The sequence below is a fragment of the Hibiscus syriacus genome, unplaced genomic scaffold, assembly GCF_006381635.1.
Source record: "Hibiscus syriacus cultivar Baekdansim isolate YM2019G1 unplaced genomic scaffold, ASM638163v2 tig00117048_pilon, whole genome shotgun sequence".
NCBI classification, from domain to species: domain Eukaryota; kingdom Viridiplantae; phylum Streptophyta; class Magnoliopsida; order Malvales; family Malvaceae; genus Hibiscus; species Hibiscus syriacus.
Window position 1 is genome coordinate 1681725 of NW_024063538.1, and position 23843 is coordinate 1705567.

Here is a 23843-nt window from a genome sequence, read left to right on the forward strand (position 1 = left end):
ACGATAAAGAGAGACCTTATTAAAAAAAATCTCCTTAAACCTAAATGGATGAAAAATAGTGCACTCAATCGACGTCAACAAATACAAACAACGAAAACACATTCGAACAACCTTAGACATGTCTTTGCATCATTCTCCAATAGATCCAGACCACTCTTGTTCGGCTCAGCTTAATTTCGCTCTTTTGAATCGAATACATGCGAGTGTTGTTTAGTGAATTATTAGTATGTTTCTGTTTAGGTATATTATTTTTATTACTCATAATATTATGTTGTTATTAGGTTTCCATTTTGTAGGACCTAGTACTACCCGACAGTAGGAAACGTAGGGCTTAGTCGATATCCTTTAGCTGATATATGTGTCCATTGATCTATAATATATGTCTACTTTGCATGTTATGTTATGTTTTTTTGTTGTATATTGCACTGGCATGTTTAACTCTTGATGACTGCTACAATGTTTATAATATGCATATTGATGTGTTTTTGTATTTTGTTTGGGTTTCTCTTCGAAGGGTAACACCTTCGTCCTGTTTATTCACGAAAAAGGTATCTATACAATATATAATTTTTTTATTGAGTAAAGTGTATTTCAATTAGAAGTAGTTGAAAATGTTTTTTTTGAATTTAGTTTCCAGTTATTCGACTGTTATGTATGAAATAGCTGAATGATGTGATATTTATTTATTGATATATGGTGACATAGAAGACAAAAATATATTTTTTATTTATTTTATATGAATTTTTTCTCTCCATATTCTTCTCTAAAATTAGGATTTTATTTTATTTTGGTCTTTTATCGAAATCATATTTTTTAAACTACTACATACACTAATAAACTCAATTTATCGTCCTCTATCATTATCAATTTACATTTTTATAAAATATCTTTAAAATTCATAAAATTCAATACAATAATAATTTTTTGAGTTAAGTTGAAGTTTGAAGAAAATTATATCGCTAAGAAGTGAGGCTCGTGTGCTATTTTCTATCACCATCATGAGGTTAATGACGACTGGAAAGCTATATACCTAAATTGTTAGAGTAAAAATTGACCTGAAATAAATATATAAAAATAATTTTTATTTGATAAAACATATACCTAACTTAAAAAAACTAGTAGAAAGATGAAGAATTATAACAATTATCCTTAAATTTATAGAAAAAATATTTCGGAGCAGATCAGAAATTTTTCATTTTAAATTCAAATTCGATCTGACCTCACATTCTATAAAATTTAATTTGTTCTAACTCGAATTTAATTCATTTTCTCAAATAATCTTATCAAGTGAGATTAAATCAAGGTGCACATGGAGAGCTTTCAACGTGCGGCATTGTATTTCAGGGCAACTTTATTCACGCCTTAACTTGACATAGTTCCGTCCTAGATATATGGCAGATCTTAGACTCTACTTTCACTTGAAAAGACAAATACCTGTACCACTTTAGCATCCACTTTGTGTAAAGTTGCAGGTGCGGCCTGATCTTGGATATTGTAACTCTGGTCTGCAGCAACAAAAACAAGTTGAAAAATAAATACAGCAAGAGATTGTTCATTTAAGATAGTGACAAGAATCATGAAATCTAAAAGAGGAAATCGGTGAAGAAGAAACAAGGGTTAGGCATACAAGTGGTGCATTGTAAAGGCTGAAGAAATCCCTGTGACTGTGGTGGCTTTGCTCCCATGATGATCTCAGTGTTGAAGTCCAGCAGTTGCTCAAGCTGTTCCAGTTCGTTAGAGGCCAAGTCTCCATATCTTCTCCCTCAAAATGTCTATAAAATACAAAGTTCACGAGTATCAGAAAAAGGTAGACACTATCCACACTTGAACATATACAATTATACATATACACTTATATGTACAGGGAAAGATTTTAAAACTGTGTTTTGTTGATATTACCTCTGTGAAAGCTCAAGGACCTCAACTTTAGCTTTGAGCTTCAAATATTTCTGGTACTTGCTCTGCTTGATCACATATTTAAACAGGTGTTTAACACTGTTAATTTACAAAATAAATAAAGAGCTTAATGCATATATTTAAAGTTTGTTTTCATATGTATTGTCTGAATCATAAATAAATAACCTGAGTGTCCATTTCTGTTTGAGCAGCCTCCCATGCTCCATAGGTGTATCTGTTGTACCTGTCAAGTGTCTTAGCAATGCTGCATATATACAAAAGTCAAAAATGAAATTGTCAGGAATTGAAGTATTAGGATGATAAATTTTACATGTTAAACCTTTTATAATAATGCAAAGATTATAAGTTAAAATTAATATTTATTTTAAAAAAAATTAAAGTCATTAACAACATATATACACTTAATAGTGATTAATGTTTTTAAAAATTATATTTTTTAACCGGTGATTGTGATTGCATTCAAATATAAATTATTTAAATTTATATTTTGATAATGTACAATAAGGAGGGAAGTCATTCGAATTTGCCCAACAATGTAAATATTTTACATTTCTATCGGTAAAACTTGGAAGAATTACAGTTACCAACGTGGAACTGGAAAAATAAAAGCATGCAGTCACGATCAAGATTTTTTTTTTTTGAGAAGTCACGATCAAGATGCAGAAATATATCACAGGGGCCTAGAATTCTAGGATACGTGTCGATCTATCATCGTTCAGAACTTTTGATTGAACCTCACCTTTCTTCTTAGTGTTTAATATGCCCAACACAACGATATTTTATACTATGAATTAAAATATTTGAAAATGTAAAACATGAAAACAATCTGTTACCCTTTCGTATCTGAAATTATCCAACTTATTGTTGGAAATAAAACACTCACACAAACAACTTTTATTGAAACTCAAACAAATATTACAAGAGTACTCTCACTCAAAAACAAGAACTACAACTCACTCTTATAAGACTTTGCTTCTTCACTCACTTAGAAGCTCTTAATTTTCTTGATGCTTAAAACTAAAATGGGAAGGGGTATTTATACTACTCAAGAACAATCCTACACCACACAAATAAACTAATTTAAACCATTACAAATTCAACAAATATCTAACTCTCACCTAACTAAATTGATGTAAGCAATGATATCATTAATTAAATGATGTAAGCAATGACATCTTTAATTAAATGATGTAAGTAATGACATCAATTTAGTTTGGGTTTGGGTTTAGGCTCCCATAATGGATCAAGTTTATGATCCAACACCCTCCCTTAAACTTGATCTCGTGACCCCTAGTAGGTTCCTTAATCTTAAGAAGTCTTCGCTGGTCAGTGGCTTGGTAAAAATATCAGCAACTTGATCTTGTGACTTCACATATTCAACTTCCACATCTTTTCTTGCAACACACTCCCTTATATAGTGGTAGTGAATATCAATGTGCTTGCTTCGATCATGGAATACTGGATTTTTCGCTAAGGCAATGGCTGACTTGTTGTCGACACAAACCTTGGTAGGCTCTTCTTGTATCAAACCAATCTCCTTCAATAGATTTCTAAGCCAAATTGCATGACAAACACATGAGGTAGCAGCAACATATTCCGCTTCACAAGTGGACAATGTGACAATCGGTTGTTTCTTGACATCCATGTGAATGCAATATCTCCCATGAAAAATACGAATCCAGTAGTGCTCCTTCGATTATCTATGTCTCCACCCCAATCACTGTCGCTATATCCAACAAGCTTGTAATCATTAGAAACTGAATAGAACAAGCCAAAGTCAATTGTACCTTTCAGATAGCGAAGAATTCTCTTTGCATCTTTAAAATGGGTGGTTGTTGGGGATTCCATGTAGCGACTAACCAATCCAACTGCGTGAAGAATATCGGGTCTCGTGCAAGTTAGATAGCGTAGACTTCCTACCAAACTTTTGAAGAATGTTGGATCTACACTTTCGCCTTCTTCATGTTTGGTCATCTTGATCTCGTATTCTGCCGGTGTGCTTATTGGCTTACAGTTCTCCATCTTGAACTTCTTCAGTATCTCCTTTGCATAGCTTTCCTGTGAAATGAAAATTCCATCATTTTGTTGCTTAACTTCAATGCCAAGGTAGTACGCCATGAGCCCCATGTCTGTCATCTCGAATTCTTTCATCATCACATCCTTGAATTCATTAAACATGCTTAGGTTGCTTCCAGTGAAGATCAAATCGTCCACGTAGAGGCACACGATCAAAATATCTTCATCTTTGATCTTGATATATAGAGCATGATCGTAGGGACATTTGTTGAAACCATTCTCTTGGAAGTACTTGTCGATTCGGCTATTCCATGCCCTTGGTGCTTGTTTTAGCCCGTAAAGAGCCTTCTTCAACTTCAACACCTTGTCTTCATGCCCTTTGACTTCATAGCTTGATGGTTGCTGAATGTAAAGTTCCTCTTCAAGAACTCCATTTAGGAAGGCGGACTTTACATCCATCTGTTGTATCTTCCACTTGTTTTGAGATGCCAAAGAAATGATTAGTCTGATAGTCTCCAATCGAGCAACAGGAGCAAATACCTCATCATAGTCAATTCCAGCCTTTTGACTATAGCCTTTAGCAACTAGCCTCGCCTTGTGCCTTTCAATCTCTCATTTGGCATTTTGCTTTGTTTTGTACACCCATTTGACACCTATCGCCTTATGTCCCTTGGGAAGTGAGGTAAGTTCCCATGTGTCATTCTTCTCGATGGCCTTGATTTCTTCGTCCATCGCATCTCTCCATTTCTTTTCTTGTACCGCTTCTTGAAAGCTCACTGGTTCACAATCGGCAAACAAATAAAATAATGTAAGATTATCTTGTCGTTCAGTTACCTCATAGAGATCTCTAAGGCTTCTTGTGCGTTACACAACTCTTTCACTTTGACTCCCACTTGACGATGATGAAGGTGATGAGTCTCCTTGAGTGGTTGATGTTGGTGAAGTGGGTGGAGTTGCAAGCTCTTGTTGAGATTCATCTAGTTGCTCTCTCATTGTCTGCTCATCTTCTTCAAACAGAGGAAAGAAATTGAAGTCATCTGTATGAGAGTTAAAATCCATTCTCCTTCTTCGTTGAAGACCACATCTCGACTAATCACAAACTTCTTATTGTCTGGATTGTACAACTTGTAGCCCTTCGAATTAGCATCATAGCCGATGAAGATAAAACTCTCGCTTTTATCATCAAGCTTCGTTCTTTTCTCGTCTGGTACGTGAACATGGGCTATACTTCCAAAGGTTCTCAAGTGGGAAATGCCAGGCTTTCTTCCACTCCATGCCTCTTGCGGTGTCTTTCCCCATACACTTCTTGTTGGAGATCGATTTGACAAGTAGACTGCACACGATACTGCTTCCGCCCAAAATTCTTTGGGTAGTTTCTTGCTTTTGAGCATGCTTCGTGCCATGTCGAGGATTGTTCTATTCTTTCTTTCTGCCACACCATTTTGCTGGGGGATCTAGGAACTGTCATTGGTCGACGAATTCCATTTGCTTCACAGAACTCTTGAAACTCCCTGGAAGTAAATTCTCCACCTCGATCGGATCTCATGGCTTTGATCTTTCTACCGCTTTCTCTCTCCACTGCTGCTTTGAACTTCTTGAAGACTTCAAAAACTTCTGACTTCTGTTTCAAGAAATATACCCAGGTTTTTCTTGAAAAATCATCAATGAAGAGAAGAAAATAGTTATTGTTACCGAGAGAGCTTGGCTTGATCGGTCCACACATCGGTATGGATGAGCTCAAGTGGCTTCTTAGCTCTTGTCTCTGACTCCTTTGGAAAGCTTTTCCTGAATTGTTTCCCGACTAGACACCCTTCACAGAGCTGGTCAGGATGGTTGATGTGAGGTAGTCCTTTCACCATCTCCTTATTAGATAATAGCTCTAGACCTCCAAAATTGAGATGCCCAAATCGAAGATACCAAAGCCATGATGCATCTTTGTAGCAAGCTTTCAGGCACTTTGCAACATCATTTTGTATGTTGATCAAGAACATTCTATTCTTTGACATCGACACTTTAGCAATGAAGTTATTCTTATCATCTTTTATAGAAAGATTATAATTATTTATATGAATATCATAACCTTTCTCTACCATTTGCCCTAAACTTAAAATGTTACTTTTCATATTGGGCACATAGTAGACATTTGAAATAAATTGATGTCTCCCATCTTTCAAACGGATAAGAATGTTACCTCTCCCTTTCACTGCTATTGTGGAATCATCTCCAAACGAAACATTTCCACTTACTGACTCGTCTAGCTCCACAAACATGTCTTTCCTTCCACACATGTGATTGCTTGCACCACTGTCAAGATACCAGGAATTTGCTTGGCCACCATCAGTTTCCTTTCGTGCTAGAAGAAGAGTTTCTTTGCCATCTGTCTTTTCCTCCACGTAATTGGCCTTCTCCTCAATTTTGTTGTTGGGAGCTCTACATTCTGAAGCATAATGCCCAAATTTTTGACAATTATAACATCGAATTTGAGATTTGTCATACTTTGAGTTTGGATTAATTCTTCCACGGCCTCGTGTTGAGCTTTCTCCTTTCTCATAGTTATTGTTGGAATTGTTATTGTTGTAATTCCAGCCTCGTCAACGACCTCGACTTCCACCTCGTCCATGGCCTCTACCTCTTCCTTGGCCACGTTGGTTTCTATCATTGCGTTGGCTCTCATGCATATCCTTGAGTTGCAGCTTGAGGAGTTGCTCAGTAAACTCATGCTTCTTTTTATGCTTCTCTTCGTATGCTTGCAATGATCCTTGGAGCTGTTCGATCTTCATTTCTTCCAAGTCTTTAGTTTCTTCAATCGTCACGACGATGTGCTCAAATTTGGGATCCAACGAACGAAGTATCTTCTCTATTATCCTCACATCGTCTAACTTTTCACCATTTCTTTTTAATTGATTAGAAACATCTACTACTCTTGAGAAATAATCTGAAATAAACTCAGATGCTTTCATGTTTAAGGATTCGAATTCACCTCTTAATGTTTGGAGACGAACCTTCTTCACTTGCTCGGATCCTTTGTAAGAGGTTTGCAGCTTCTCCCACGCTTCCTTGCTAGAGCTTGCACTTGAAATCTTTTCAAAACCATCATCATCTAATGCTTGATAGATGAGGTAGAGAGCCTTCTTGTCTCTCTTTCTTGAATCCTTCAAAGTTGTCTTTTGATCTGGTGTAAGAGTAGCAAAAGCATCATCATCCGCAGGCTCGTTATAGCCTTTCTCTATGATATCCCACACATCTTGTGATCCAAGAAGTGCCTTCATTTTGATACTCCAATTGTCGTAGTTGTTGTTGTTGAGTGTCGGAACTTGGAATGGTGCCATACCATTTGCCATATCTCTCAATATAATGAGATTTTGTAAAATCCGATTGCACGGATGAATCCGGAACGATGAAAAAAAAACTTTGGAGGGACTTGGACAACTCGGTCAAGGGCTTCAACTCGGCTGACTCGGCTCAACTCGGTGAGTCAACTCGATTTTCTGGCAGCAGTCTTCCGGCGGTACGTGGCGGTGCGTTAGAACTCAGATTGAGAAAATTCTGGCGACGTCGTATTCCTCTCGTCGAGACCTTCGATCTTTCCAACTCGCTCTGATACCACTTTGTTGGAAATAAAACACTCACACAAACAACTTTTATTGAAACTCAAACAAATATTACAAGAGTGCTCTCACTCAAAAACAAGAACTACAACTCACTCTTATAAGACTTTGCTTCTTCACTCACTTAGAAGCTCTTAATTTTTCTTGATGCTTAAAACTAAAATGGGAAGGGGTATTTATACTACTCAAGAACAATCCTACACCACACAAATAAACTAATTTAAACCATTACAAATTCAACAAATATCTAACTCTCACCTAACTAAATTGATGTAAGCAATGACATCATTAATTAAATGATGTAAGCAATGACATCAATTTAGTTTGGGTTTGGGTTTAGGCTCCCATAATAGATCAAGTTTATGATCCAACACTTATCACTTATACATATGTATACATAGGAAGTGGACAGTGGTAGCTTTGGTGGATTTTTATGCCTCTAGATCCTTGTTATTGTCTAAAAAGTAAAAACTGGACGTCAAAGTGAAACCCATGACTTTTAAAAGCATGGAAGCTCTCATCTGTTTCTGTTGCAAAACTATGGCTACTCAGGTGGTGTGCCTCTATATATGAAATGGAACTACACAAATGGATAATTAAAGAACAATATCAAGAGGGAAGCAACAATTTCCATTTACAGTTAGTTCTCTATGAAACTAGACATCTTCAACTTGTTAGATAATTTCTATGTTGGACATACATACTTTTCAGACAGAATAAGTAGGTGTAGTGGAAATCACGTTGACTCACTCTATGTAACCTCTAGTTCATTTAACGGTGGAGAACAATTTGGTAATAAAAATTCAGCTAAAAGGCTAGTTTCTTCTGATTGTAATGTTTCCTCTATTGTGAAGAACAATTTGCTACTAGCAAACATTCAAGTTCTTTGATGGAGTCCAGCAGTCCAGAATATGATTCAAAGGGTAGCAAGTTTTTAAAGTGAATTTCTACGGATTCTTCAGTTGGTCCAGTTTCGAGGTCGAAGAAAGCTCCGACAACGAGCTCATATTCTCATGCTTATCACTGCCAAGTTTATGGTTGTAATAAAGATCTTAGCTCATAAAAAGATTACTACAAGAGGAATAAAGTTTGTGAGACTCACTCAAAGACAGCAAAAGTTATTGTCAATGGAACAGATATGAGATTTTGTCAGCAATGTGGATGGCTTTTTTATTTACCTGTCAAATTGATCTGCTTTGCATTATTTCTTGTATTGAATGTAATTCATATCCCTTTTACTTGCCGACGGTGACCGCAGTTGTCGTAAACGGCTAGTAGATGATGGCAGAATTTTTTCTTTTGGTTGAATAATGATCGCAGAAGGAAGTTTGATTTCGGTACACTTTCCGGAAAATCGCATAAGTTACTGCAGTCATATCAAAACCTGTTGGGTTATGTAATTGGGCTGACAATTTGGTGGCGGTGTTAGTATAAAAATTTAAAAATATATATTTTGGGGCCTCTCAGGTTCTGTCAGCAACTTGACTGGAATTCCCTTGGCTTATGCTTTCCATCCCCTATGTAGTTTGGGTTTCTAATATTGATGGATATTTCCGAGGCGGACTGTTGATTTGCTTCAGCTGTCAGCACATGTTCAAAGAGTTGAGCAACAAAGGAGTTTGAAGCCCCGTCCGAATTTGGAGTTGGAGAAAATTGAAGAATAGAATTTTACCTACTTCAGCCACCCCCATCATTCGGTTGCAAAGGGACAAACATAGGAATAAAACCTTTATGGAAACTTCAAGTGGTTCATGTTAATTGGAACAAAATAAATGCATGGTTCTCAATGGACCTTTGTTGCAGGTTGATATTATTTTAGTATCTCTGGGTTAGCACTTGGAACAAAAGAGTGGTCTGCCACTTCAAACTTGGCTTTATGGTTTGCTCAGTGAGCTGCCTGAAAATCCCCACAGGAATCTTATTTAAGAATCACAACCTGGCTTTTTAAGTGCTTTTATTTGGGTGTTTGATACATACATGAAGATATGATCCTTTGAATATAATCAAAAGTGAACAAATCAAACTCATATTCTTATAATAGTTTCAATTTCACTGTGTTTTTATTATACTCCGACATGACATTTAAAATTCATATTAATTCTACCATTTAAAAAAAGATTATTACGAAAGAAATAGACAAATTATGGGTGGTGGGGCAGTCATGAAAGAGGGTTTGAGGTTTGATATTGTGAATGTAAGCCCAATGAGAGTTTCGGACGACAAGGGTTTGGGGTTTAAGATTTATGATGGTGTCAATTTTGGATTTGAGCGAAGGATTTAAATTTTAGTTTTTTCTACTTGTGACACAACTATTAATAAAATAAATTATATTATAATAAAATAATAACAAAATTCAAACTTTAGTGAATAAATTAAAAGTTTTTAAACTTTACGGAGTAAAATTAAGTGATGAAATTTGTAACTTACCCTTATTTAATTCGAATTTGGAATCAAATTGCAGTATTCAACCTTTAAGAGGAAAGGGTGCAAGAAAACATGACAGAACTAAGAACAAATATATAACATTGTTTTTACAGGGTAACTGAGCCCTGTGCAATAGATGTTTTCGCATCTAATCAGGAGAACTCTTGATTGAAATAAAACCAAACAACAAGCACACAACAAAAACCTGAATATTACACAAGCGGCCGCAGAAAGTTTCCGCTGCTTATATTAAAAAGATCCGAAAACAGCATCATTTAGAATCTATGGCTTCCCCAAGAATCAACAAACAATGCTCCCTTTATTGAGATACACAAAGACACAATCTCATTTGCTATCCCCAGGTCCCCCACCGAAGAGGTAGTTCAGAGACGATCCACCTCCAGGCGCTGCATGAACCTTGGTTGAAGGTCGATCCTGCATCCATCGAAAAACAGTTCTAATGACACCACCGAAGGAAAATTTTACAAGCATAATGTAAGTGCTTTGAAGAAGCTTCCAACTAGAGTGGAATGACATCCTCTCTGTACATCCTGTTATTCATTTTCGAAAAAAACTGTTAATGCTACAAAGTTGTCCAGTCATCTAGCAGTAGGTTCGAGGAAGGAGAGGTGGACACTTGGAACAAAACATTAGCTTCAGCTATCTTCTATCAGTAATTGCCGAAAATTTTAAAAATAACAAATCCCAAACAACAATTAACCAATAAATAATAAATAGCTTCCAATCTAATTCCAGGAACTTTGATACACATTACTTAAAGATGCAACCAGCACAGCAATCCCTCACTACTAGTTTATCCTCAATGAAAATCGAGTTTCAAATAAGTATAAATCATATTTTCAAGCCATTTACGGAAGGTACATAACTAGCTCTTTCTTAACTACGCAGACACCTATTCTGCAACCATATCTTTGTCATGTTTCCTATTTTTCAATGAAAGATTGGTGAAAAAACAAATAGAAAATGCCACGAAACAAAATGAAGTAAAACAACTTAAAACACCAAAACGGAAATCTTTGAACTATCATACAAACTTAAGGACTCATACAGAGATCATTAAACGAGTTATACCGTAATGAAATTGCCAGTGTTCTGACCATCAGCACGTAGATAATTGTTTGAGGTACTGTTAATACCAGCAGGAATCTGCTTGGTTACATCTGCTGGCTGAGCAGCAGGAGCAGGTTTCGCGACTGATGGTGTTTCGGTTGAAGCAGCTTGGGAATTTTTTGCGGCAGGTTTTGGAGCTTCTCCACTCCCAAACAGATAACCCAATGAGCTCTGCCCACCACCACTGCTAACTCCACGGCCCATCTTTTCAAACTTACAAGCAAATGAAGTTAAAAGCCTATCATGGAGGGAGGGAGGAAACAAGTAGCATAGTAAGAATCTATAACCCGATTTTAAAAAGTAGAAAGGGGATGGGCGTTGAGGAAGACAGAATGAATACATAAATCAATCACATTATACATCTAAAGGACATTTTAAACAATATTGTTCGGTACAAGCAGAAGAACTAGAAAGGAAGCGAAAAAAGCATATTGAAAGAGTTTCCATTACAAGTCTTGATAAAGAATATTGTCATCGATGTTATTTCTCGAAACCACAGGTTTGAATACATCTTTCATAAAAGAAATCTCTGTTCAAGTCAGACAACGAAACGCCCCAAGGCTTAGCCATAAAGCATAACATCACATATTATAAGGTCACATTAACATTAGTTCATTATACCACTTTGGTTCTTGTTTTAAATTGTATGCTTGCATTTCCATCATTTGACTTGAGTATAGGGTATGTTCTTAACTCATAATCGAGTATTCAATAGCAGAAAATATACCATGGCTACAGTATGTGTATTACAAGAAACCCCACTAATCCAACAAAGTTAAAAACCAAGACATCATTTGCATTTTAGATGCAAGCTAGAAGCAAAAGGCAGAGTTGGCTTTCTGACAAGTCAACAGGAAAAATGTGCCCCGTATTACAAATGTTTGATGAGATGAAAGGAGTCTCATATATTCGATGAAACAAATCAAATAAAACCCAACAAAGAAGCTCATGCACAACTCGATACAATTCAATGTCTGTTCCGTAAACTTCCTAACTTCACTATTGAAGGCCATTTACGTTTCAAGTTTTCAACTACAGAAATCGATACAGACAGATACAGCCTCAAACCAGATACAGTAAATAAAAAGATTATAAATAAAGAAATAAATTACTGAACCCAGTGAAAGAAACACTAAACCTTTAGAAGAAGAACAAAAGGAGATCTGGTGTTAGGGTTCTGAAATTACCTGAATTTTTTTTTTTTTGAGATCAGATCTGGAGGAGGAGAGAAAGTGGAGTCGCTGTGAAGAAAGTGTTTTTCTTATTTTATACACATGAGAACTGAAAACGACTATCCTTGGATAGATAAATAAGTACAGAGATAATATCACTGATGCCCCTCAAACGTTTCTAAATCTTTCAATATGGTATTTATACTTTTTAAATGTTCCAAATCCGTAAACTTTGTTTTGTATTTTGCTTTGTCCTGATCCTAATACCATCAAATGATAATATTACATGACTTTGGTGGATTTTCTTAATATTTAAGTGTCACGTATCATCATATGATTTATCTACTAGTTATGTGATATCACCATTTAACGACCTTATGATCAGAGGATATAGTAGACCACAAAAATACAGTTCAGGGACACATTGAATATTTAAAAAGTAAAGGCATCATATTGGAAGTTTTGACAAAGTTTGTAGGTCATTGTGTCATTATCTCATAAATAAATAACAATTGTTTTGGCTTTATGCATAAATTGCCCTTGAACTATGGCTATATTTATATTTTGACCTTAAACGTCTTTTTGTCAAAAGTGGCCCTTATTCGTTTTTTTAGTGTTAGAAAATGCAGTCCTTCCAATCAATTTATCAATGATATGTAGCATAATTTAATAAAATACTCTATTAATATTTTTTTTGTATTTCAATTGATTGAAAAATTTTCTTCTTTGTTGATTCATAGCGGTATCAATTTTAATATTAATTGTCGATCGTCGATATTTTTTATTGTCCTTTTCTTTTCTTATATCTACATCTTTATTTTTTTATTATCAACAAATCTACATGTATGACACATTTTCATATGCTTTTATGATACATCTTCTTCTACATTTTGACATGTTTTTCGGTCGTTTGGTTGTTTTTTCATTATTTTTTTCTAAGCTTTGATTTGACATCACCACGACTGATCACGATGACACTTATATGATATCTTGTTGATCTTCTTTGCTTTTAACACTCAAATTTAATTTAGATACTCAATTTGCTTTACTAGATAGTTTTCACGTAAGTTTGATTTGTGGTTTAACAGTAGTCTTTCAACAACTTGATCATCTTTTGTGGTTCGTTTGCTGATTTAATCAGATATGTTTGTATCTATCTTTATTCGAGTTACTTTGTTATGTTTTTAATATTTACTTGTATGATCCTTATGTAATATAAATGTGTTAGTTTTTGTTTCAATGATTATAATTCGAGATATTTTTTATTTTAAATAAAATTAGTGACTTTTATTAAAAATAAAATTGATTGAAAAATTTTGAAGTATATTTTAACAAAGTAATCAACTCTTGACCTGCTGATGGTATACAGATCGATAATAGTATAAAACTTGAAAGATTATCGACGAAGCAGTCGACTCTTTAGCCCACATACAAAATGGTATACAGATCGATAATAGTATAAAAATTGTAAGATTATCAACCAAGCAGTTGGCTCTTTAGCCCACATAAAAAAATGGTATACAGATCTATAATAGTTTTTTAAAAATATATATAATAATAACATTTTGAGTTGTAGCATAATCAACAAAGCAGTCAACTCTTTACCCCCTATAAACGCAGATGGATGGACCCAAAGAATTAAATGAGATCTACGGCGGCAACAGTTTCAGACAAGTCAACAGCAGCACAAATCAATGAATTGGATCGGTAAATGCCATCGCTTTCTTTAAATCCTTCTTCTTTGTTTTCTGTATTTAACATTGAATTCAGCACTTCAGTTTTGGTTTACGGTATTCAAGTTTAGATGTACACTATGTCAATGTGGAATATGGATATACTTAAGATTATACTTTTATACATATTCGAATATATGTCAAACATGGGTCGAGGAAAATGAAGAGGTTGTGGGGTGCCCATTTTGGGGGTAGAATTTGCCATCTTTGTGATTTCCATAAACCATAGTTTCATAATGAGCTAAAACAAATATGTCGTTTTGTCTTAGCAGGCATCATTGTCCCATTCATAGCTGTTTCAGTGATTGGGGGCTGTGTTGGAAGACCCCTGGTTCATCCGGCTCCTAGTACAATAGCCGATAGACATATTCGAAAGCCCCTGCAAACGATTCGACCATATAATATTGCTCACCGAGGCTCTAATGGGGAGCTTCCTGAAGAAACTATTGCTGCATACAAGGCATCTTTCTTTGTCTTCTGATTCTTGGATTTTATCTCATCTTTGCTTTCAACTTGAATATGCTGTTCATTAACATGTTGCACCAGTGTTTAACTTGAAAAAGATTAGACATGCTTGACATATCGCATATACCAGTATCAGATACCCGCACCCTAGTTTTAGTAACATACTTACATTGTATCTTCACACACACACACACACACACATGGATTTAGACAGTTTATCTTCTTTTCTTGGTGAAAGATCATGTTTGAAACTCTGGCTGTTTCTTGCAGAGAGCTATTGAAGAGGGTGCGGATTTCATTGAATCCGATATCCTTTCCTCCAAAGATGGTGTCTTAATATGCCTCCATGATTTAATACTTGATAACACCACTGACGTTGCTAATCATAAGCAATTTGCTAATCGTAAAAGATCGTATGAAGTCCAAGGTGTAAACATCACTGGGTGGTTTGTTGGTATAATAAAACAATCCTTTGTCTTTTTATGTTTGCATTTTATTACAGAATCACGGTATCTTCCCCTTGCATCTATCTTTACAAGGTTGTCTGTTGTGCTTTGTTACCTGGACTCATATATGACACTCATGTCGAATTTTAAGTAACGTTGAAGTTACTCATCTTGCCATTTAATTGGCAACGACTTGTATAATCTGCAGTTGATTTCACACTGGAGGAACTGAAGCTCTTACGAGTGAAGCAGCGCTTCGGATTTCGAGATCAACAATACAATGGTCTGTTTTTCCAATTTTATTTCATTGATGTAATTGTTCACCATTGTTTTACCTAATCATGATTATGCATTGCCAACTTATGAATTAGCTATGGTAATTTCTGGTTTGCTTATGCAGGAAAATTCTCATTGATTACTTTTGATGAGTTCATCTCAGTTGCACTGCATGCTAAAAGAGTTGTTGGAATCTATCCAGAGATTAAGAATCCAGTTTTTATCAATCAACACGTAAGTAGCTGTTAACCATTACCGGACTCTCACTTTCCTTTAAATTTACGTATTTGACATATATTCTCGAATCTCGACACATATTCAAACCTAAATTTAAAATTATAATCCGAGTTTGGGTAACAATGGTAATTAGTAATTACTAATTTAACAGGGTGTTTCTTTGAATTCTCATCTTTTAAGCCATTACAACAGGTGAAATGGTCAGATGGAAAGAAATTTGAGGACAAATTCATGGAGACACTGGAGAATATGGATATAAAGGATCTTATGTCAACAGAATGGCTTAAGCAACCCATATTTATCCAATCATTTGCCCCAACTTCTCTCACATATATTGCAAACCTCACAAACTTGCCAAAAATTTTGTTGATTGCTGATCTGACAACAAGAACAGAGGACACTAACCAGGTTTATGCACTACTACTATCCAGTTATGTTATCTGTAATTAATGCAGGTGTCGAATACATATATGTGTTCAACTCTGATACAGATATTCTTGAAATTCGCGTGCTTGTTTACTGAAGCTAAATGTTTCTGCAGTGGTTCTTTGAGATTACTTCAGACAGTTACTTTAGTTTCATAAAGAAGTATGTGGTTGGAATTGGACCTTCGAAGGAGACAATTCTACCGTCGCTAGATAATCACTTGAGTAAAACTAGTAACGCTGGTCTTGTAGCCAAAGCGCATGCTCATGGCCTCCAGGTGACAATCGGATTCCCAGACGTTTCTTTTGCTTCATCATTACTTCCTTAGAATCGAAATTTGGTCATCTTGCTCGGCATGCACTTGCATTCAAAGTATCACTCTCTTTAGGCATTAATATTACCCAAAGATGCCCCTCCTTTGGTTCAAACCCGACTCATATGAGAGACCTTGTTTTCTCAATCAGAGTACCCATAATGCCTTAGATATATGCGACACAGGAGAGACATCCTAGGACCTGATCATTAAGCATTCAGCTTGGAAACGGCGTAGTTTTCCTTTTCTGAATAAATGTTAACTTTATTTATTCAAAAATAATGAGTTCATACAATCAGACCCCTTACAACCAGTAAAAAAAAACCCGCCCCCATACAAGATTCAACTCGATACAAAAAAATCTGACTATTTTTGCTCTGTTAATAGGCAAGCCTAACAATTTACACCTAGTAGTCTCCTTAATACATTGAACAATATTATCAACCTACAAAGATTTTTGCTGAAAAATATAGAGATTCCTCTACCTCCACACATAATAGATAAAGGAATTTCAAGTAATTTCCATTACAACCGCAAGAAGAGACCTGCCCTTAAAGCGATTAATAGCCCACGTTAGTTCCCAACTGCAATCCCTCACTTCATACTGCAGATGATAAAACTGTATCACTCCTATCCAGACAACTTTAAAGAATGAGCAACCAAAGAAGATATGATCCCTTGACTCTAGCCTACACCCACATAGAACACAACCAACATCCACATTGAGACCAAAGGTGATCAACCTGTCCCTTGTAGGAAGTCTATTTAATATTACCATCCAAGAAATAATTGAATTCTTCGGAATATGAAACGGACGCTACACTAATTTATGCCACACAATCTTATCTTTCTTCTACCTCACATCATCCCAAATTCATGCAACTGTAAGGCTTGAATCTAAAAATTCCAACTTCAGAGCAGATGACCTCAATTTCAGAAGTATTCTCCACACTTATCTACCCCCACCTGTTGAAGTTTATACACAAGAATCTTGAAGCTATTAAAGATACAAGAAGTACATTATCAATCAAGAATATGCAGTGCATTTATACATGAGTTTGCTGCCTTCACAGCCTTCTAACAGCTTTTAACAACTCTAACCAACTGCTAACCACCTGCACATTAACTGCACACACACACACTGCTAGCAGCATGCACGTACGCATGTAATCATGCTTCAACATTCTCCCTGTCCTTCTCAGTTGTTCTCTTCTTTGCTACCTGCACTTTCTGAGTAAACACCACATGTGCAGACTTAGGCAACAGTTTTGTCATCCCATCAGCCACTTGATGTTCAGACGGTACATAGTTAACTCAAACAGCTCCACATTCAACCTTTTCACGTACAAAGTGTATATCCAGTTCTATGTGCTTTGATCGTGCATGAAATACTAGATTAGCACTCATGGCAATGACACACGTATTATCACTCCACGCAACCGGAACCGCATCAACTACTTCACCCATGTCTGCCAACAGAGACTTAACCCAGATCACCTCAGCTACCGTATCAGCAACACTGCGGTATTCAGCTTCTATTATTGATCGAGCCACTGTCTTCTGTCGCTTCGCACTCCATGAGACCAAGTTACAGCTAAGAAAGACACATGAGCCAGACACAGACCTACGGTCATCGACGTTACTGGCCCAGTCAGCATCAGCAAACGCAGTCACACATCACCCTTCAGCCGCAGTCGACAGCCTGAACACCAAGCCCCAATCAATTGTACCACTCAAGTAATGCAGTATCCTCTTAAATGCAAGCCAATGGCCATCACAAGGATGATGCATGTACTGAGCCACTCGATTAACACTAAATGCAATGTCTGGCCTTGTATGACTTAAGTACAACAAGGAACCAACTATACTTCGATACATCCAAGCGTCTGAAAGTGATTTCCCAGCATCACTCGTTAGTTTCGGTGACACCACCATTGGTGTAGGAGCAGGTTTGGCAGTAAGCATCCCAGTATGCTCCAGCAACCCTTGAATAAACTTGCGCTGGCTTAACACCAGCTGCTCCGACGATCTACGAACCTCAATACCCAGGAAATATCCAAGCTCTCCCAGATCTTTCAAGGAGAAATTTTTGCCAAGCAAACTAACTACTTCATCAACAGCATCACTCGATTCACCTGTTATGATAATCCCATCTACGTACACAAGCACCAGTGTACGAACTCCACCTACTCGATGAACAAACAAGGATGCATCCACCGTTGTACCAAAGAATCCTAGTTCTAACAAGAAGTTACGTAACTTGGCATACCACATACGCGATGCTTGTCGTAGCCTATATAGGGCCTTCTTCAATCTACATACCAATCGGGTCCCATCACTGGCTATACATTCAAACCCTGGTGGTTGCACCATGTACACCTCTTCTCCGAGGTCCCCATTAAGGAATGCATTGTTAACATCCACTTGCCTCAAACTCCAACCACGAGTGACAGCTAGTGACAAGACTACATTCACCATGGCGACCTTCACAACAGGGATGAATGTATCACTAAAATCATGGCCAGGTACCTGTGAGTAACCCCTCGCAACAATACGAGCCTTATGCTTCAACACAGAACCATCAACATTAAACTTGATCTTGAACAACCACTTATAGCCAACTGTTGCACGCCCTTTCGGTAATGGTTCAAGCCACCAGTTATCGTTTCTCACCAATGCATCATACTCAGCCAACACTGCTTCCCTCCACTGAGGATCTTGAAGTGTGTGAGTAATTGAACACGGCTCACTGCCACTGTCCTGGGCTTGAGCAAGGAGCACATTTGGTTTAAAAATCCCTCGTTTGCTACGAGTGACTTTCGGATGCTCATTGTGAACCGAGGAATAAGTTGGAACAACCTCTGTCTGTCTAGGTGCCTCAACATGAATTGAGGAACTCGCTGGTGCAACATCGGTCTGACTAGTCACTTCATCAGGAACTACCTCATCATTCACAACACCATTATTTTGACATCCATGAATACTTCCACTATCAGCAGGCTGACCTTCCTCACTGCTAGAAGCTCTAGCTACCTCAACTTCTAGCATCACCTCATTGCCCACTGGTTCATATCCAACCTTGTGCACCACAGGTTGTAGGGCATTAGCACAAACACGTTGCGCACCTGGAACCACCATCAAAGACGCTCTAGTACATGGCCTTTGTGCACCTGTTCCACTCTTTTTCCCACCTTCAAGTCCAGCAAATGGAAATACTCGCTCTTCAAAAACTACATGTCGAGACACGTACACCCGTCCATCAGGTGCTAAGCACTGGTACCCTCGATGATTCATGCTGTAACCCAAGAACACACACGACTGTGACCTGCATGTAAGTTTATAGGGTTGAAACACCCGTAGGTGAGGGAATCACCTGTAGCCAAACACCCTTAGATGATCATACGTAGGAGGCTTTCCAAACAGTTTCTCAAATGGTGTGCAACTGTGAAGTACCTCAGTTGGCAACCTATTAATCAAGTGAGCTGTTGTCACTACTGCAAATGACCAATACTTTAAAGGTAAGGCTTCTCGAGCTAGTAAAGTCAGTGCCAAACAAATGCCTATGTTTCCTTTCAACCACTCTATTTTGTTGAGATGTATGAGGACACGTCACACGATGATGAACTCCACACTGTGCAAGAACGGCTGACAGAGACCGATACTCTCTTCCCCAATCACTCTGTACAACTTTCACCTCCTTACCAAATTGAGTTCGAACTAGCCTCTGAAATAAGTGAAATGCTTGAACAACCTGCCCTTTGTTTTTCATCAAATACACCCAAGTATGCCTTGAAAAGGCATCAACAAATGACACATAATATCGAAAACCGTTTGACACAATATAACCAGGACCCCATAGATTGGTAAACACCAACTGAAACGGTTGTTCATATTGAGTTTCAGACGCATAGAACGACAACCTATGGCTTTTTCCCATTTGATAAGAAACACATACATGAAACAACTGTTTATTAAAACTTCTTGGCAATTGATATTACATTGCTTGCAAACTTGCAACAAAACTTTGTAGGATGGATGACCCAATCGATCATGCCATAGTACATAGTTATTACTAGAATTAATGACTACATTTCCTTTAACAGGTCAACCCCGAGTATACATAACACCACCAAACTCATACAAGCCATCCGTTTCTCTACCTCGTAGCAACACAACACCATTTTTTTCATCTCGAACTACACAATGATCAACATGAAATTCCAGGAAAACTCCATTGTCCCTAGTAAGCTTGGAGACCGATACCAGTTTCTTAGTTATCGAAGGTACATGCAACAAGTCACTCAACATTAAAGCACGAGACACAGTAAAAATAGATGCTTGACCAATTTTATTAATGCGCAAATCATTACCATTGTCTACAACCAGCTTACCAGCTCATGTATACTCTGTGTCATCCATAACTTCTGTGGCATCAGGCGTGATATGATGAGTGGCTCCTGAATCCACAAATCAAAAAGATGGGGACGAGCTCGTAGCAGCCACATTTACAGCAGGCTTAAACTGTTCTTGATCACTTGCTCCAGCTACACTCATATTGACCTTATTTCCACACACACAATTATTGGAATTAAAGTGACAGATATTAGCATTAGGCGCTCGATCCTTAAACGCGTTCCTTTCATCAGGCTCGTCTACACCCGAGAACGTTTTATCGAACTTGTACCAGCACCGGTTAACAAGGTGATCGTTCTTGCCACATAATTGGCACTGCACCTTGACACGGCCTCTCCCACGACCAATTTGATTTTTATGCATAACGTATCTTTCTGATGTGGCTTGATCTTGTCGAGTGTCATCCATGGAAGCTTTTACCTGTGAGACATTCGCAGCAACAATTATATTGTCAAACCTACTGAAGTTCTTTTGTTGAGTTTTAGCATCAATAAGTACAACCATAACCCCTTTTAAGGTCAAGGAATCTCGGTTGGCTGATAAAACAGTGACAATCGGCTTGTACTCAGCTGATAACCCATTCAAGATTGTGGCAATGTGCTCCAGCTCGGGCACTGGACTACCACATGATGCCAAGGCATCGCATATCTCTTTAACTTGAGATATGTAGCCTCGCATCCCCAAATCTCCTTGATAAACTACTTTAAGTTGATAGTGCAGGTTCATCACTGTTGTTGTAGACTTGCAGGCAACGATCTTGTTAATCGTTTTCCATACTTGAGCAGCTGTCTCAGCCCCTACTAAATGCGGTAGTAAGGACGGGTTGATTGTAGACAGCAACCATGAGGCCAAGGTACTGTCTTGGGCCACAAAGACCTCATAATCTTCATTTTCAACCACCGCACCACCATCCAACACAACCGTCTCAGGCAGAGCAGCCACCAAACCAGAAAGCAGTTTCTCAAGCCAATGACTCCTAACTGTCAACAACACATGTTGTTTCCACAGCAAGAAGTTTCGTTCATCAAGCACCACCGTCAATCATTTATTAGTAAACCCTTTGGAAGCAGCTGCCCAATGATGGATGCTGCTCATAACACCACCAGAAGATGGAGTAGTAGGGAGCGCCATATAGCATATATGCACTCAACAATCAATACACTCTTATTGCACCACCGGATCAATGGCATCTGATACCATGTTGAAGTTTATACACAAGAATCTTGAAGCTATTAAATATACAAGAAGTACATTATCAATCAAGAATATGCAGTGCATTTATACATGAGTTTACTGCATTCACAGCCTTCTAAAGGCTTCTAACTACTCTAACTAACTATTAACCACCTGCACATTAACTGCACACACACACACTGCTAGCAGCATGCACGTATGCATGTAATCATGCTTCAATACCACATGTCCCATGCACTTGTCAAAAAGTAGACTCGTTTAACACATACTCATATAGCCAAGCAACCCACAAGGAACCCTCATTCCTCAATACTGCTTTGATAAGCATGAACAAACAAGCTTTGTTCCAGATCCTCAAGACTCAAATCCCCCTCGAACTTAAGACAACAAATAGTTTTTCAGTTAACTCGTGCTCCTTTCGCATCAACATCATTGTTCTTCCAAAAAAACATACACAATGATTAATTCGGTTAATAATAATCTTTGGGATGAGCAATTGCCTACTCTAGGAGTTCCGAATATTGAAAATGACTGCCTGAATTAGTTGAATATTACTCGCATAAGACAAGTGATGAGCTACCCATGTTTGGAATCTTGCCTCAATTTTGTCTACAAGTGGGTTACAATCCTAAATAATGCACAGGTAGCCTCCCAATTTTAATACCAACATCATCATCGATCATCTGTAACTCGTTCCTCGGGATCTCCGATGAAAAAATCTCACTTATCTTAGCATTAAACGCCAATATCGAATATTGGCAAAACTCCTGCATAACCACCTAAATACCCTTAACAAAGTCATAACAGTCCTTAGAGAAAACTAAAAGGTCATCCGCAAAACAAAGATGAATAAGGCCAATTGTAGCGCATTTATGATGATATTTACCCAAACAGTTGTATCCAACATCTTAGAAAGGATATTCATAGATAAAATAAATAAATACGGAGGTAATGGATCCCCTAACGAACCCCCTTGCTCCCTTAAAGTACCCAACAAGACCCCATTCAAAAGAACTGAGAACTTAAGAGATATAACACAAAGTTTAATCCAATTAAACATAACAAAAGGCATATCCAAAGCTTCAAGAAGTTTGGTAATGAAATCCCAACTGAAGGAATCAAATGCTTTATGAATATCAACCTTGATAGCACACCTTGGAGGGAGGGAGGTTCTTACATACCCCCAACAAGTTCTTGTGTAACCAAAGTGTTATCAATGATATTCTTTCGTTGAACAAAGACGCTTTAGCTACTAGAAATAATACCCTCAAATAATCAATGATGTTACTCACAAGAATACAAATAATATACTTATGAACCACCCTACAACATAAAAACCGACGAAGTTTGAGTGCTTATTTTATTTAATCAAAATCCATTTTTTTATTATTTTCTACCATTTTCAGGTGCACCCATACACATTCCGAAACGAGAACATATTCTTGAACTTCGACTTCAAACAGGATCCATATGAAGAGTATGATTTATGGATAAACAAAATTAAGGTAGATGGATTGTTCACAGACTTTGCAGGTAGTCTTCATAATTTCCAAGAATGGACCTCAGATCGTGATGCATCCAAGCTACTTCATAAGATTGCCAACATGATTTCCTCAAAAAAAGGCAATTGAGAACATTATTATTATGATTTCCTCGTAGGTCACTGTCTTGTGCTTATTTTCATGTGAATTTTTCATATTCTGTTGCATCAACAATTACTTTACTTTTATAAAAGCCTTTGATTTTCATGTTTTATGATAATTTATATGTCTTGATTGTGTTAATAAACATGGGGATTGAGATTCTTAGCTTGATGAATGATATTGTGTTGGTTCTAACTATTGTTAGCATTTTGAGCAAAATGGGATGGCATTGTTTATAATACTTGGAAAGCAGTAAAATTAGACATTATGCCAAAATCCTTACTTGGTTGGGATCACGAAATTTCAACCGTTCAATCAATCACTGGATGGTTATCGTTTGATTACACATGCAGTCTATCTTTTCCTACTCTTTTTAAGCATTTGTTTCCATGCATGGAATTCTACCTCAATTGCAACACAAAAACAAAG

The 23843-nt window shown here is 37.2% G+C and overlaps 2 protein-coding genes and 1 long non-coding RNA gene across 5 annotated transcripts; 1 reads left to right on the forward strand and 2 right to left on the reverse strand.

The window, feature by feature from the left end:
• Window positions 1-1386: 1386 nt before the first annotated feature.
• LOC120197674 lies at window positions 1387-1964 on the reverse strand. Its single transcript, XR_005523286.1, has 3 exons — window positions 1900-1964; window positions 1628-1772; window positions 1387-1505 (listed from the first exon to the last, which is right to left on the reverse strand). It is a non-coding gene; the product is annotated as an uncharacterized LOC120197674 (long non-coding RNA).
• Window positions 1965-10026: 8062 nt separating this feature from the next.
• LOC120197462 (protein SPIRAL1-like 1) lies at window positions 10027-12366 on the reverse strand. Of its 3 annotated transcripts, XM_039198984.1 has the most exons (4): window positions 12300-12342; window positions 11516-11522; window positions 11058-11336; window positions 10027-10400 (listed from the first exon to the last, which is right to left on the reverse strand). In XM_039198984.1, exons 3-4 carry the CDS (start codon window positions 11298-11300, stop codon window positions 10311-10313), a joined length of 333 nt encoding a protein of 110 aa, XP_039054915.1. In that variant the 5' UTR covers window positions 11301-11336; window positions 11516-11522; window positions 12300-12342; the 3' UTR covers window positions 10027-10310. The 3 variants fall into 3 exon arrangements, with proteins under 3 accessions (XP_039054915.1, XP_039054916.1, XP_039054917.1); XM_039198985.1 differs by lacking the exon at window positions 11516-11522 and having other exon boundaries at window positions 11058-11334; window positions 12284-12366; XM_039198986.1 differs by lacking the exons at window positions 11516-11522; window positions 12300-12342 and adding an exon at window positions 12235-12257 and having other exon boundaries at window positions 11058-11334.
• A 1500-nt stretch (window positions 12367-13866) lies between these two features.
• LOC120197666 (glycerophosphodiester phosphodiesterase GDPD6-like) lies at window positions 13867-23426 on the forward strand. The gene is made up of 9 exons (XM_039199105.1): window positions 13867-13975; window positions 14274-14461; window positions 14737-14920; window positions 15121-15195; window positions 15313-15422; window positions 15618-15833; window positions 15967-16128; window positions 23178-23337; window positions 23389-23426. Exons 1-9 carry the CDS (start codon window positions 13963-13965, stop codon window positions 23400-23402), a joined length of 1122 nt encoding a protein of 373 aa, XP_039055036.1. The 5' UTR covers window positions 13867-13962; the 3' UTR covers window positions 23403-23426.
• Window positions 23427-23843: the final 417 nt, after the last annotated feature.

Excerpts from the sequence above, each read along its gene's own strand:
- LOC120197462 (XM_039198985.1), bottom strand. The coding sequence starts at position 11,300 with ATGGGCCGTGGAGTTAGCAGTGGTGGTGGGCAGAGCTCATTGGGTTAT. Across the intron at positions 10,401-11,057 it reads ACACTGGCAATTTCATTACG|GATCGACCTTCAACCAAGGT; the intron begins GTATAACTCGTT and ends CGATGGATGCAG.
- LOC120197666 (XM_039199105.1), top strand. Across the intron at positions 14,462-14,736 it reads AAACTATTGCTGCATACAAG|AGAGCTATTGAAGAGGGTGC; the intron begins GCATCTTTCTTT and ends TGTTTCTTGCAG. Across the intron at positions 14,921-15,120 it reads CATCACTGGGTGGTTTGTTG|TTGATTTCACACTGGAGGAA; the intron begins GTATAATAAAAC and ends TATAATCTGCAG.